At 44.1% G+C, this 16,123-nt stretch overlaps 1 protein-coding gene across 1 annotated transcript; it reads left to right on the top strand.

Annotated features, from left to right (window-relative positions):
- Positions 1–462: 462 nt before the first annotated feature.
- On the top strand, positions 463–9,276 carry ATP6V1G1 (ATPase H+ transporting V1 subunit G1). The gene is made up of 3 exons (XM_080667791.1): positions 463–701; positions 5,358–5,458; positions 8,464–9,276. The coding sequence occupies exons 1-3, from the start codon at positions 620–622 to the stop codon at positions 8,635–8,637; spliced, it is 357 nt and encodes a 118-aa protein (XP_080523917.1). The 5' UTR covers positions 463–619; the 3' UTR covers positions 8,638–9,276.
- The last annotated feature ends 6,847 nt before the right edge of the window (positions 9,277–16,123 follow it).

The raw sequence follows: 16,123 nt of genomic DNA, 5'->3' as shown, positions 1-16,123 counted from the left end.
GAAACAGTTCAATCCTTTCCTGAACTCGGGTTTAGAAAAGGAAAATGTCCTCCCCAAATCACAGAGCAGATTAGTGGCAGACTTGAGTCCAAGTCTCCCTTCCTTTTCCCAATCCAGGCTCCTTCCAGAACCTGGCAAGAATTTTCCTAATCTCCCCCATAATATAGTCCCAAGGAAAGTTCCAGAAAGGGGGGGAATAGAGCAGTGTGCAGAGTAAAATCACTTGGCTTGGCCCCTCCTCGCTGGACCTTAACGTGGACACTCGGTCAAACAGTGTAAAGAGAGGGATCATGGCGATAACGACGTGGCATGGCGGCGACAACGATCCTACCAGCTCAGGGAGAGACACAATTGAAAGAGGACCGGACTGTGGGACCGGAAGAAGTGAAGACAAAGCCTGCGCGGGCGGAGTCGAGACGCTCCCCTCTCCCCACCTCCGCCCCGCCCTAGTCACCGGACACCACAGGCAGTCAGCTGACCTGGCGATGCGGAGATCACGTGACCGCGGACCGGGGCGCCGGCGCCAGGCGCAGGCGCAGATCTCGGGCGGTTGGGTCTGCTGACCTGCGGGGCGACGGAGCCGATTTAGGCCGCTCTCCTCTTGGGAGTCGCCGCCGCCATGGCCAGTCAGTCGCAGGGCATCCAGCAGCTGCTGCAGGCCGAGAAGCGGGCTGCCGAGAAGGTGTCCGAGGCCCGCAAGCGTGAGTTTCTGGGTGGGGCGGCCGGGCGGGGCGCGAGGCCTAGGAGTGCGGCCCGGCCGCGGGAGGTGGCAGGTGGTGAGGCCCGAAACACTGCGGGGCGGAGGGGTGGTTCCAATCGCGGTAGCTGTGCGACTCGAAGCCCTGGATCTGAGGCTCTGGAAGGCTTGGGGGGGGGGGGGGGCGACTGGAAGTTGCCTTGTGGGATACTAGATCGGGCGTGGAGACATAACAATGGGTGGGCATCTTTCTTGATGTCTGGAGGCGTGTAAAATGGGTTATTCAGACGGAATTCACTGTCTTTCCCCCTCCCACTTGCTCCTCTGGGGTGCCCCATCTCATTGAAGGGAGCCACCATTTGCACAGTTGCTCAGTCTAGCAAGAGTCCTCTTTGCCACATCTTCGTTCGCCACCTTCATACCAGGTCCATACCGCCACCATCTCAGTCCAGGTCCTCAGGTTCTCTGAGGCTCCCATAGAGGCTAAATCATGGAGTTTTTAAAATGTGGCGGATAGGTGCCAAGCCCCGTGCCGGATGTATCCATGGCTTCCATCATCGTGGTATTTAGAATCCCAGTGAAGGAAGCCGATGTTGGGTAGGTCAATTGCAGGCGAGGTGAGAGGACTAGAGTTGAGAAATGAGAGGTTGCTAAACAACTGAACAGCTAGACCTAGTCTGTATTCTAGATTGGTGAGTGGAAGTTTCCTCTCCTGCAGTCCATTCTCACTGAGGCTCGTCATCCCCCTGACTTTCCCACCGTCATTGCAGGCAACAGACGCTTAGTGCCTGCAGAATAAATCCAAATTCCTTATTAGGGTGTTGGAGGCACTTTGGGATCAGTCTCTTGCTTTCTCCCCTAATATCACTGGTAAGCTCCTCCAGACGATTAAGCCCCCGTGATTTCTCAAAGGCCCCTTCTTTGATGCCCCTGCGGCCTTGGCATAGCTGTCTGCTCTGGTTGCAAGAGGTTTCCCCGGTTTGTTCTCTAACCCTAAACCTTCCTTCAGATCTCAAAATGGAGGCAGCAGTTCTTCTAAGAAGCCTTCCCTGGCTTGACCTTCTCCCTTCAGACTAGGTAGGCTAGGAGTCCTTCCCAGGTGCTTATATCTGTCATCGTAGTGCAGTAACCTGTGTCTTCAGTCACTCAGTCAAAACACTGGAGATCAGGGACTGTGTCTAGTTTATGTATTCAGTTTCCCATCTGGTGAGATAGGTATTTCTATCCCAAGTTTACAAATGGGAAAAATGAGGCTCAGAGAGAAATAACTTGACCATATCCTGGGAAGCAGCATAGCTGAGGTGTAGAGGTCTCCATTCTTGTGCCAAGGATAAAATACCAAGAAATACTTATTTTAGTAATTCTTTGGTATTTCTCCTAGTATAAGACTTACACTCTTAAATCGGAGTACATGGCTCTTGTACTTACAATTAGGATTATGTGATACTCTGTATTTCATAGGGTAAGTTTTCTTTGAGGGAACGGGATGGGAGCAAGTCTTTCAATCTTGCTCTGGTGACTGGAAAGTTCTGTGTTCTTCACAGAATATTTCTGATTATGTCCTTGATACAGTATTTCCAGAATGACATTCCACAATTAGTCATGTGATGGCTCCTCAGTAACAAGTTGTATCTGTTGGGAAGCATATAAGAATATTAGAGGCCCGATGCACGAAATTCGTGCAAGGGGCTTGCCTCTTGCGGTCGCAGCGGCTTGCCTTGGCCCTCACAGCCCCGGGTTAGTCCAGAAGGTCGTCCGGAAGGACATCCATTCTAATTAGCATATTATACTTTTATTATTATAGATTTTGGGCAAGTGCAGGAACAAGTATTTGGAATATGGTAAGAATAATTCTGAGTGCCTTGGAGAAATGGGTCATGTTTTACACCTTATTTTATTTTTTAAAATGTTTTCTTTTTTTATTATTTCAGAAAGGAAGGGAGAGAGAGAGAAACATCAATGATGAAAGAATTATTGATCAGCTGCCTCCTGCACACCCCCTACTGGGAATCGATCACAAAACCTGGGCATGTGCCCTGGCCTGGAATCTTTTTTTGTATTTTTATTCTTAATATATTTTTTGATTTCAGAGAGGAATGGGGAGGGAGAGATAGATAGAAACATCAATGATGATAGAGAATCATTGATCAACTGCCTCCTGCACACCCCCCACTGGCCATCGAGCCCGCAGCCCAGGCATGCACCCTGAATGTAATTGAACCCGGGCCCCTTCAGTCCACAGGCCGAAGCTCCATCCATTGAGCCAAACCGGCTAGGGCTGGCCTGGAATCTTAACCATGACCTCCTGATTCACAGGTTGATGCTCAACCACTGAGCATCACTGGCTGGGCAATCTCAGATTTTGTGATTACTAGGAACAGAAGTATTGAGAAGAACTAAAATTGGAAAATTATTGCCTGCCTTGATCTGTAATTATAATTGACTTACCTAGTTAGGAATTGGGAAGAGGCAATACATGATGTGGTAAAATGGTCCAACCCAAATTTTCATGAAATTGTTGCTTTGAACCATCCTATATAATAAAGAGCTAATATGCAAATGATCATCACACCCTTATGCCAGGACTGGGGACCTGAGGCCACGCCCCCGCCCTGTGGGGCTTGGCATGGGTGGGGCCATCCAGGTCTGGGTCTCGAGCGATTTCAAGGTGCGCGCAGGTGGGCGGGGACTTGACTCTGGGTCCTGCGGCGCACCCCGGACGCTGACAGGAGGGAGATTTTCATATACATTTTACTAATTTTCTTTCATCTCTGACACTTCTATTATAGGGAAAGGGCAAATAGCAATATTAAAACATTTCCTCTATTAATTCCCTTTTAATGTGCATGGATTTCATGCACCAGGCCACTAGTAATATATATGCATTTTAAAAATTGTGTTATGGTTTATTCCATTGGAATGAAATATAACACTGGCTTCCATATATAAGGTTCACTAAAAGCAAGATTGAAAATAAATATAATTTCCGGTTCAAATATTTTTAGTTTTCAGAGAAGCCTATCAAAATTGAACATTGAAGATGTTTGCTGATAGGCAGAGAATATATTAAGTGATTAATTCAGGGAGCCGTGGGAGTTGGGAGTGATCAGGAGAGTGGTATTGTGAAATTATGTAGAGCTACTGCATAATGTTTGGTGCATAAATGTTATTGTAGATTGTTGGTTTGGAAAAGATCTTTGGCTTTGAAATAAGGCTTTGAATACACCTGATGAGGAGGATAGCATGTAGAGCACTGGGGTACAGGTTGGTTTGAGCAGAGGACAGCAGTAGGCCCTAAGCTGTACTGAAGTAAACATACATGCAGAAATAGTCTTGGGGTGCTCAGAGAGAGAGAGGTCTGTTGGTTGTTTCGGACTGCCCCATCATGGGGTCATTAGGTCCAAGTAATTTCTTAATTAGGAGGTAGAAGGTTTAATTTCATTTCATTTATTCACATGAGTTGAGTAAGATTTGGGCAATTGATATACAATGATGTATAATAAAGCTTAGTTTTAGATGCAGGATGTTTTTTGCTCTTAAATAAATGTTCAAATTGTTTGCTTAGGACCTTTTTTTTCCTGTTTGGGTATCTGAAAAGTTAGTGAACAGAGGATTACAGTAACTGTTGGTTGGTCTTGAGGTCTATTTTTATACAGGCTTGGTTAGAACCTAGAGAATTTTCCCATCTGTGTTTTAAACTAGTCTCTTCTAGAAACCAGACTGAAAGGGTTAAAGAGAATAAAACGGGGCAGAGAAAAACTTATTGTGCTTAGCAGATATCTTGCAGAAAGCTTGCAGCCTTGAACACCGCATAGCTCAGAAGACACCTGGAGGTGGGAGGAACGAAGGACCAGACCCTTACACCAGCCAGCCGAACTGCTTGCAGCCAGCAATAGCTGATAAAAGTCTTCTCCTTCCTACCCTCTCCACTGACTCCCCTTTGTCCATTCAGCCCTTCTGCACCCAGAGGACTGCAATAAGAGCTTTTTGATACATTATAGCCTCATGTCATAGGTGTGCGACCCCGGCCCACTTGGAACCTTTCACAGACCACCTGTGTCTCCCCGCCTCTCAGATGCTGTGCAGTCTTACTGTCCAGTGCTCTCCGTGGAGAATGCCTTCCCAATACCGCTTTCATTACTTAGATCCTGTGCACCAGCATGGTTTTTAGTTTCCAGTGTGACATCATCTGTTTCATTTAGTTAGGGTTTGAGAGCCCTGGAGGGCAGGGGAGGAGAGGTTGCTGTCTCTTGGGAGCATATTAGTCTCCTTGCTAAGCTTCTAAAGCACAGCTCCAATCGTAATCAACAGCATAATTAGGTGTTTACTTCTTGGGAAGAGGAAGAGTTCCTTAGATGGCTAATGTCACCTATTTGATGTTGGTTCTTAGTAGTTGAGATTGAGAGAATATTCTTACACGTTCCAAAAATTTTTTCTATCATTTTTACTGTCTGTAGTTATGGAAGGCAGTTCTTTTTCTAGTTAAATAAAGCCTGTAGGAGGCAGGAACCTATACTATTAGTTAGCTCTGAATTCCCCTTCTCCCCTGCATGTCTCTTGAGACTGTATCTTAAAACTTTTTTTGTTTACCATCTCAGTCTCTGCTTCCTTCTCTTGTCTTTTAACCACTTCCTGATGTAGCTCTTTCTTTTGAAAACAGGAAAGAACCGGAGGCTGAAGCAGGCCAAAGAAGAGGCTCAGGCTGAAATTGAACAGTACCGCCTGCAGAGGGAGAAGGAGTTCAAGGCCAAGGAAGCTGCGGTGGGCCCCATTTATTTTCATTACTGCTTTGGTTTCTTGAGATTTCCCTCTTCTTCCCTTCCCTCCAGGCTCTCAAAGTACCCAGCATAGCTTGGTAATGCTCATTCTGCTTGGATTATAAAATTTTGGTTGTTGTATGTTTTATTGGATGCTTAGGCTGAATCTCTTAGGGTGATCAATTTTCAACTAATAGTGACTCCTAGTATTCACTTATTCATTCATTTATTAAGTATGTTGAGCAATTAACATGTGACACAGGTCCTGTGCAAATGCCAAGGGCCGACCTGTGAACAGAAATAGACATGGTCCTTGCCTTCATGGAGCCTAGCTACGGGCTGGTGGTCAAGGAAACTCAATGAAATGCCAGTCATGGGAACTGCAGCTTGAACAGTGTGTTGGCAGAGACACACATATCTCCCAGAGCCTCACATTAGTGTAAAGGCACATACCAGCTAGCGGCTAGATGACCATGCATACATAAGATGTATACAGTCATAGTACAAAAACACATCACAGAGAGTACAAGGGAAGCAAGGAAAATTCTGGAGAGGGGAAAGGATGGAGGAGGGCTTCACAGAGAAAAGAAATTCTGTTAGGACTCTTGGATGTAGGTAACAAAACAATTCAAACAAGTTGAAACAAAATGGAATTAATTAAAAACCCCAGGCATACCCGTAGACCTTGCCTGGCTGTGCTCATGGCCAGGCAGGGGGGACAGTGTATGCAAGAGTAATATGGAGTTTGTGCCAGTTCTGGCCAGCCTACTCAGTGGCTGGATAAGTTGCATTACTTCAACATTTAAAAAAACCCCACACAAAATAAAACAAAAACCCAGATAGAAGGCTAACTTGATTTTGATCCGGAAGTTTAAATAATGATTTGAGGACTTTTAATTTCATCACTCAACTGTGCCTTTGGCTTTGTGGGCTTCATTCTCAAGTTCTACATGGTGGCCTCTGCTAGTTCCAGGTGCACATAGCAGTAAGTAGCGAAAGTTTCATTCATCTTTGCATTGGGTGATGATAGTGTTATTAACACTTAAAATATTTCTCTGACTCTTAAACTGGGGCAGATTGTAAATTGTCTGACTGCCCACGGAAGAGTGTAGAAATACTCTTGTTAGGACAGCCATCTCATTTTTACATCACTGTTCTAATTGTTTATAGAGGCAGTATCGGTTTTGTACACAGTCTTCCAGTGTAACTTCAGTTTTGAGTACTGGGGCTTGACATATAGTTTATATGCACAGAATAGAGCTAGTGGCCCCCTACCCCCCAGTAGGGGTTATGGACTTTTAAAAAATATGACGCAACTGAGCTGACCATTATGAAATGCTTCAAGGTATCGCTATACTATGAACAGTTATAGTATAGGATAAAAAGCCCTAGGGTTGAATCTTAGTGTGTTCACCCTGACCTCTTTGAGCCTTGGTTTCCTCATCTGCAGAAGGGGAGTGATAGCCTCCTCATAGTTTATGGAGAATAGATAACATCTGAGAGAATGCTTTGTAAACTCCCTTGTGTTATACAGATAGACAGGGATATAGCTGTTAATATATGTAGTGAGGTGAGAATAGGAGATACAAAGGGTCAGACACAAAAAAGTTACATCTTCAAGAACCTGATAGGTCACTCTCTAATAACGTAGGTACAGCAGATAACAAAAAGCCAGCCATACTGTGAAGGCAGTAGAAGATAAAAGAAACGTTAGCAATCAGTGTTTGTTAAATTGTGAATGGAGACGGAAGGAGTAAGATAGCCATACAGTAAAATGTTTTAGCAATTAAATGGGGCAACAGTGAGAAGTTAGTTTCTCTCCAACCCAGACCTGTAGTCCTCAGAGTCACTGTTAAAAGTATCTTATGTATTCTAGAATATTTGTATTTGAAAGAACAGATGTTATGTATTCATAATAGTTGTGAATCTATTGGTAAACTTAAGAGCTAAAACATTAGCCCTATAGGTTTTGCTCAGTGGTTAAGCGTTGGCCCGTGATCTGAAGTGTTGCGGTTTCGATTCCTAGTCAAGGGCACATGCCTTGTTTGCAGGCTTGATCCCCAACCCTGGTCAGGGCTCATGTGGGAGGCAACCAGTCGATGTGTCTCTCTCACATTGGTGTTTCTTTCTCCCCCTTCTTCATCCCTTCTCTTCTCTCTAAAAGTCAATGGAAAAATATCCTCAAGTGAGGATTAAAAACAACAACAACAAAAAACATTAACCAGTAATCGTGAAACGCTGTATATTCTTCCTAAATTGTGTCCCCCTTGTGTCTTTGTGTTTATTATTTTTTTAGAGTTTTTTTTTTTTTAATATATTGATTTTAGAGGAAGGGAGAGAAGAAACATTGATTTGTTATTCCACTTATTTATGCATTTGGTTGATTTGTGTATGTGCCCTGACCAGGGATCAAACCCTCAACCTTGGAGTATTGGGACGAAGGTGCTCTAATCAACTGAGCTACCTGGCTCAGGGCCAAGAGCTTTTTTAAAAAAACACCTATGTCCCCCATTTAAAATCACACAAGGAAACTTCTATACCAGCTACACGGATACCACTCTGTATCTTGCCTTTTTCCCCTTAAACTGCATGTTTTACAGGTCATTTCTTCTTGCTGTGCATATTTACCTTATCTCTTAAGTGGCTGAAGAGTATGCGCTGGTGTAGATGCACCATCATTTGTTCAGCTAGGCTTCAGTCCTTGGGCCTTTAGTTCGTTCCAGTCTTAGGCTACACATTAGACTCTAGAGAGAAGGGAATATATCATCCTCTGGGATAATTTCCTAGCAGCGGAGATGCTGTGCAGTTTACTTTCTGATAGATGTAACGTTGGCCACCAAGTGATTGCATCAAGTTTTGCTCCCATTAACTCTGGGAATGCCAACTTCCTCCATGCTCTGCAACCAGGAGGCTCCATTGCCTAATGCTGATTGTTTACATTCACTAATGAGACTGGGTTACCAGATGTGGTTCTTGACATTCTCTGTGTGTCATTACTCCTCGACTCAGGCTCTGGGATCCCACGGCAGTTGCAGCACTGAAATGGAGAAGGAAACCCAGGAGAAGATGCTCATCCTCCAGACCTACTTCCGGCAGAACAGGGATGAAGTCCTGGACAACCTCTTGGCCTTTGTCTGTGACATCCGGCCAGAAATCCATGAAAACTACCGCATAAGTGGATAGGGAAGAAGAAAGCACCTGTTCTATGGGTTGGCATTTTATATGCCTCCATGAAATATGAAGCTTTTGCAAAGCTTGAATTATAATCTTGTGAAAAGGCATTAAATTATTTCTGTATACTGTATAGTAGGTCCTTTTGGTTTTAGGAGAACAGCAAATCTAGTTTCTTTCTACAAACTTAGAGTAGAGTTTATCCAAAGGTTTCATCTTTTTACCTCATATTTCTTAGAAAGTTAATGAGTATACTTTGTCCTTTTCTATGCCTTTTAATTCAAGTAACATATAAATATATATAATAATACTGCTTCTTTCTTAGACATGGTAAGAAATACTTGTTTGTTTTTTGTTTTGTTTTTTAAGAAAGAAAGGGATTAAATTAATTTTTTCCCTTAAGCTTTCTTGAAGGTCAGGGGCTTTATCTATGAAAAAGTAGTAAATAGTTGTTTGTAAACTGTGTAAAGCAGCAGCCAGCCTTAAATACCAGTAGTCCTTTCTGGCGGAGGGTTAGAACAATGAATAGTGGTATAATTGTTTGGGCTGCTGTTAGTATTAATCCAAATTACTAGATGATAGAATTCAAGAACTTGTTACATGTTGTTACTTGGTGTACTGATAATCATTAAAAGTAAACTTCGTCGTGCATTTTCCTTCTCTGGTTCATCCTTTTTGATGATGCCATGTGTACTTTGACCCAGACGTTTTGCAGAATTTCCCTGAGGAAATTAAATCAGCGTGTGTGTCACACACATTCCCGCACATACTTAGAAAATATTCTTGGTCTGCATCTTGGCAAGGAGGAAAGAATCACTTTTGCACTTATATTTCCTAATCCTCGTAACAACTTTATGTTACGAGATATGAGGCAGAGGTTAAAGAACCAGCTCACTGATGTGTTAAGCCAAGATTCGGATTGGCAGTCATATTTAGTATCTGCTTAACCACCATGCATATGCTCAGAAGTGAGGGTATCACACCTTTTATGTACCACACCCACAGATTTCCTTCATCTCCCAAACCCTAGATTGATTGCTCCTCTGGCAATTTCATGTCCTGTCTAGAGAGAAAAATACCCCAATATGGCCCATTACAAGTACAGAAATTGACCATTCCACTTGGTGCCACTGCTCAGACCTATTCAAGTTCTTGAAAGAAGGCATAAAACACTGTGATCTACAAGTTCCCTGAAGATTTACCACTTCCACTTTCTGGGTGGAAAAAAAACCCTGAGGTTCTCAAAGGTGAAGCAACTTGTCAGGCTGTGCAGTGAATCTCTGCATGCTTCTAGTGAGGGAGCCCGATTCTGTGTTGGGCACTTTGTGTAAACCTACAGCCCCAGGGTGATCCCACTTCCACGGGTGGGAAAGCTGAGGCCCAGAGGGACTTCGAGAATGTTCAAGGTCTGAGAGTGAAGGAGTGACAGCTGGAACGGAGTCCATCAGACCCGCCCGAAGGCTGCAAGAGTAAACTGACCATGTTTTTTCCTTGGGATTTGGTGAGCGGGCACTCTAGCTAACATGCATTTCTTGGCACATTAGTGGGAACAGTGATGGAGTGATGGTTCCGGAAGTCAAGGAAAGTTGTTTGGTGGGAAGGACGTGTTGGATGAGTCTCGCCTGCCCCAGGTTTGTCACCTTTTAAATTTTCTCTCCTTCAAGCACCATCTGGCAGATCTCAAGAGTGTTATTCTCCTGTCAACTGATCTCACATCATCGCAGTGCCTCTGAAATGACGGAAAAAGCTTCTGCACAGGCAGGCAGTTCCAAGTCTTGCTCCCCCATTCCCATCGTGTCCCCTACAAGTAAGCAGGTCTTAGGAGGCAGGAGAGGCACATTCACTATTGCAAGATTAGGCCAGTGGTTGGGGAGAGGAAGCTGCCAGATCATGTCAACATCTATCTTCTATGGCTTTTAAAAAACCTGAAATGACACTCACTAGCTCCTGGGTCAAGGGTGAATTCAAGGCCATAGCTCAGTATTTGGGTGGATGAATGATGGGGATTGGTAGGCTTGGAGGGAACAGAAAGTATTTCCCTTTCCCCTTTTCTCCTAGAAAAGAACTTAAAAGGGAAGAGTGGCAGGGATTCTAGAACAGATGGCAGCAGCTGAAGATAGGATTAGGAGAGAAGCTAGGCTAGTTGGTCTGAAAGCATGATGGGGTTGTCTACTATTGTCTTACGGAGTTTTTAAAGACAAAAAGACCCGAGAGTCTAGTTAAAAGCCGGATTACCTTTTTTTAAAATATATTTTTATTGATTTCAGAGAGGAAGGGAGAGGGACAGAGAGAAACATAAATGCTGAGAATCATTGACTGACTGTCTCCTGCATGCCCCACACTGGGGATCGAGCCTGTAACCCGGATATGTGCCCTGGTTAGGAATCAAACATCACCTAGTTCATAGGTCGATGTTCAACCACCGAGCCATCCTGATGGCTAGGCCAATTACCTTTTCATTGACCTTCCCTTCTCTCCCAACCAGATGTGAGTGCTCCCTCTTCAGATCCTGCCCCATCTTATTCCCTTTGTGCCTGCCAGTGGCACATAGTGTGGAAATAGATTTCTGACTTTTCAGGGCGGGTTGCTGGCCTCACTGACAGGAATTGAGAGTTTCTTCTGGTTTTGACCCAGTTTCCTGACAAACAGCACGTGACCTGTCTTACTCCCTGCACATTCGTGACAAGGACAGCTGTGTGTTCAGTCCCAAGTTCTTGCATGTGTATCTTGTCATGGGGCGCTCATAGCATAATGTGACTTCCAGGATTCGGAAATCAATTTAGTGCAGCCATTAGCAATGGAACATTCTTTTGGAAATGGATGTGCTTTTGGAAAAAAAGTTTTAAAATAGCTCTAATTAGTGGTAAAGGCTGGATCTGAACCCAGGTCTATCTGACTTCCCAGCCTGAATCGCTATATGATTTAGTTCAGTTTGTTCAGGCCATGGTAACATTTTAAGCAATACGTTTCTAAAAGAGCTAGAAAGTCAGCGAATCTTTAACTGGCAGACCATTACGTAAAACAAGATCTCATTTTTGATCTTGGCTTTTCATTTACTCACCCAGAGGTTCTGAGGCTCTCCCTTGCCCCATCGGCTGCTGCCACGCTTGAAGTTTCTGCCAGCCTGGGAAGAATTTCATTCCTTCTTACTTCATCCAGGTTGCCAGATAGTTGGCAGATGGCCCCCAAACATTGGCCTGTAACCCTTGTAAATACAATAGGACAGATGGTGCAACTGCTGAGTAAGGGTGGCTTTGGCTGGGCTTTGTGGTTACAGTCCCATGTTGCCTAATGATGGGGATACATTCTGAAAAATTTGTCCTTAGGTGATTTCATTGGGCAAGCATCATAGTGTGTACTTACACAAACTTAGATGGAATAGCCTACTACACACCTAGGCTCCATTATAGATTTTTGGGACCATCCTCGTATATGCAGTTGTTATGGGGTACATGACTATTTGAATTTAGCTGTAGTTGAGACCCTGATGATTTCATTCATAGCAATTTATTCAATAATTCAAGTGCATGAGGGGAGGGTGCTGGGGGAGAGATATGAGCATGGGCAGAAACAGTTCGATGCCCCATAGGTTTATTCTCTTTTTGGGAAATGGGACATTGAACAATGAGCATGCCATGTGCTAGGTGTGGCTGTCTGTTAAGCAAGGGTCTAGGATAGTGGGGGACTGGCCTGGGCCCAGGACAGGAAGGGGCTCCCAGAAGAAGGGTCCTTTTAGCTAAGACCTAAGAATGTGTCATCAGGTGATGAGGTGGGGATGAAGTTTGGGGTTACCTTCCTAGATGGTGAGGAATGGCAACGACAGAACTAGAAGTGAAAAAGAGCGTGGGGTGGGGGAGGAACTGAGAGAGATGTTCTGCAGTCTTGGAGTTTAGGGTTTTCAGTGGTTAAGGATTAGTACAGGGCAGGCTGGGGGTGGGGAGAGGCTTGGGCCCACCACATAGAGCCTTGTGAATCCGTAGAGATAGCTTTACTGGAGTCTGCTTTCCAGCGGACTAGGTGTTTCTCACCTTTTACTGGATTTTATTTACCTTCCTCCATTCTACATGGAGCCCCCACTCCCTCATGCTATAGTGCCAGGCCTTGCAAGAGGCATGATGCCTTGCTGCCCAAGACTAGCAACTCTTTTACTGAGCACTTTCTAAGCACATCATCATCTCATTTAATTCTTCAGGTTTTGCTGATATTCATTTTTTTTTTTGCATTTCAATCACTTTATTGAAATGTATATCCCTTAGTACTAAAACATAATGGTAGTTGGTTAGGTTACCTCTGCAAACTCAGAATTAACATGGATGTAACTAAAATAGTGAAATGTATCAGCCTTTTGGGAAAACTGAAAAGTTATCTACAAAAAGTATTGTTTACAAAAGTATGAGATATACTGTGGTTCTTTGGCTTATTTTCCAGTGCATATTTATCCACACATGAGGTCAACATTGAGCACAATCATCTTGCACGGACTCGGGCTACACATCGCACCGAGTGGTTTATAACACTTTCAACACTGCAGATCTCCTCATATTCACGGACTTACTAGCAAGTCCTGAACACTACCTCCGCGACCTCATGATTATAAAGATGGGTATTTACTCAAGACCTTCTGTTGGCACAATAGGGAAAATTAGTGAAAATATATTCCCTTCATTTTAAACAGAACTGTAAATGAGAAGCAATGGCAGTTTTATAAAAACAGTCCTTAGTAAAAACTTCTGGAGTGTTAAATCAGCAAGTTTTCAGAGTGATGTTCATTTGAGTCACTAGTACAATAAAACGAATTTTCTCGATGTGACTATATTGAAGTAGATTTTGTGTAAAAACTTTTTTCCCTGGACACAAACATCACCTGTCTTATAGAAAACATGTTAAAGATAATACTCCAAGATTAACAGGTATGTAGTTTTGCTTTATATAAAATGTGAATGTAAATCCCATGTAGCAATCAAGTCCACATCTCTGGATAGTCTATTTACTTGCATTATGGGTGCTAAGAAACCATATTCACTGCCTAAACTAGTGACCCTTATAATGTCTTAAAAGTGCATTTGTGAAATATTGGTTTTGATGTAAACCTCATAATTTAAAAATTAAATTAAGTAGGTTACCATTTTTAATACCTCCTAAATATACTGACGCAATATAGAAAGTTGGATCAATGTTAGAAATGAAGATTCACAGTTTACCTTCCCAGACTTTTCATTAACATTTCACATTATGGACTTGGCTTTGTTTGTATGCCTCAGCTGAATTCATTTTTAAAAAAATATATATTTTATTGACTTTTTTACAGAGAGGGAGGGAGAGGGACAGAGAGTTAGAAACATCGATGAGAGAGAAACATCGATCAGCCGCCTCCTGCACACCTCCTACTGGGGATGTGCTCGCAACCGAGGTACATGCCCGTGACCGGAATCGAACCTGGGACCTTTCAGTCCGCAGGCCAACGTATCCACTGAGCCAAACCAGCTAGGGTGTGAATTCAAATTTAAGCATAATTCCACTATAGCATAATGTTAATTAGGCAGTTTTCCCAAATCTGAGAACATCAGTGCTAATCCAGTTATGATGTTTTGAGGCTTCATAGCTTAAATCCACTATAACATTATGGAATCCATCCTTCAGGATGGTGGCGAAAGACTTCAGAGAAGTTTTTGTTGCTATCATAATCCAATTAAGGAACTGTTTCAGGAATTGTTGGAAGGTGGGTTATTCCGTAGTAACTATGCTTCAATTGCCGTGCAGTTCGCCCAGAAACAATCCATTTCAATTTCTGAATATTTGGTTTGGAGCACTTGTTTGATGAATATTCAGTTAGACACTTGGATACGAGCTCTTGCCAGAAGGTCAAATCTCTGCCATTTATCTTGGAATGTTTCTGAAGACATTCTACGACTTCTGTTTACACACTTCTGTGCTTGGATCTCCAATGCAATGATAGACAATGCCAACACAGAAGGCCTTGCTTTAGAAAATAGGATCCTGCAGTTTGCTGATATTCTTTTCCTTCTCTTACAAATGAAGAAATTGAAGCTCAGAGAGGTGAACCGACCTGTACAAGTTCACATGCCAATAAGTGGCGGAGCCTGGTCAGCCGGTTCCAAAGGCCCACGTCTTCTGTGCATTCCTAGCCGAGGAGACTGATGTGTCAACAAGCAAGTCCATGCTGGCATGGGACGAACAGTGAGAATGCCCAGGGAGGCAGCCTGGCAGAAAGAACAGGGTGCTATCAGGCTTCATGGAGGAGGTAGGCCTTGCTGGAGAGGCAGGATTTGGATGGATGGTGAGCAGGCCCCACGTGTCAAAGGATCCCTTTCTTTTTTTCTCTCTCAATATTTTTATTGATTTTTAGAGAGGGAGGAAGGGAGAGGGAGAGAGAAAGAGAAACATCAATGGAGAGCAGAATATCAATTGATTGATGGCTGCCTCCTGCACGCCCCGTACCGGGGATTGAGCCCACAACCTGGGCATATACCCTGACTGGGAATTGAACCAGCAACCTTTTGGTGCATGAGAGGATACTCAATCAACTGAGCCACTAATCCTCCAACTGATCCTCCTCAGGGCCAGAGGAACCCTCCCAATATCTGCTCAGCAGTTATAAAGCTCCAACATCCCTTGGGCTCTTGCTTCCATCCCCCTGGCATTGTATTTTGGCAAACTAAACAGGGATCTGGAATGTCTCGCTCAGTGCTGCCCAGTACAACGCCTGGCACTTAGCAGGCACCCAATGTCAGGTTTCACTTGCCTGGGGAATGAGGACCCCTGGGCAGTACCTGCTGCTTAGTTCCTCAGTCACTGCTTGCTGCCCCAGAGCACTCTGCCTGTGCCTCTGGCGGGGCGTGCAGTCAACTAAGTCCCGTGGTCTGAGAGGCTCCCAGCAACTTGGCAGCATCTGTTGCATTAAAAATACTCCCCCATTCTGACTCAGCGGTAGAATGCAGGCTGTGGCATGTAGCAGCACTGTGAGGGTGACCATCCCAGCACAGCCTGTGAGCAAGAGTGGGAACCACCTACCTGTCCACTGGGGGGAGGGACCTTCTCACAATACATGGAGGTCTATGCACCTCTTAGAAAAGAGAGGCAGAGTGGGGTGTTCTGGCATGAGGTGAATGCCAAAGAACTTTTGTTGAATTAAAAAGTAGCGTGCCCAGCAGAACAGAATTGGCTCCCTTTTGTATGAACACAGACGTGTGTGTGCATCTGGCCATCTGTGCTCCGTGGGAAAATACACAAGGTTCCTGCTTTCCTGGGGGGGGGGGGGGGGCCCTTTTCACTGAAATCCAGAGGGATGGTGCTGGGGGTGGCAGCCAAAGCCTAGTGAGCTGACGTTTCTGGCAGTTGCCAACAGAGATTATCTCATTAAAGCATGAAATAGTATAGTGTTTTTTTACAGAAAATTAAGGCACAAAGACGTTAAATAGTTTGCCGAGGATGATCTCAAAAGCCGATCTCAGAGCTCTAAGCTCTGGTGGCTTAGAGC

Source organism: Plecotus auritus, assembly GCF_963455305.1.
Source record: "Plecotus auritus genome assembly, chromosome: 5".
Lineage (NCBI taxonomy): Eukaryota > Metazoa > Chordata > Mammalia > Chiroptera > Vespertilionidae > Plecotus > Plecotus auritus.
This window is presented reverse-complemented; position numbering and strand designations above follow the sequence as displayed.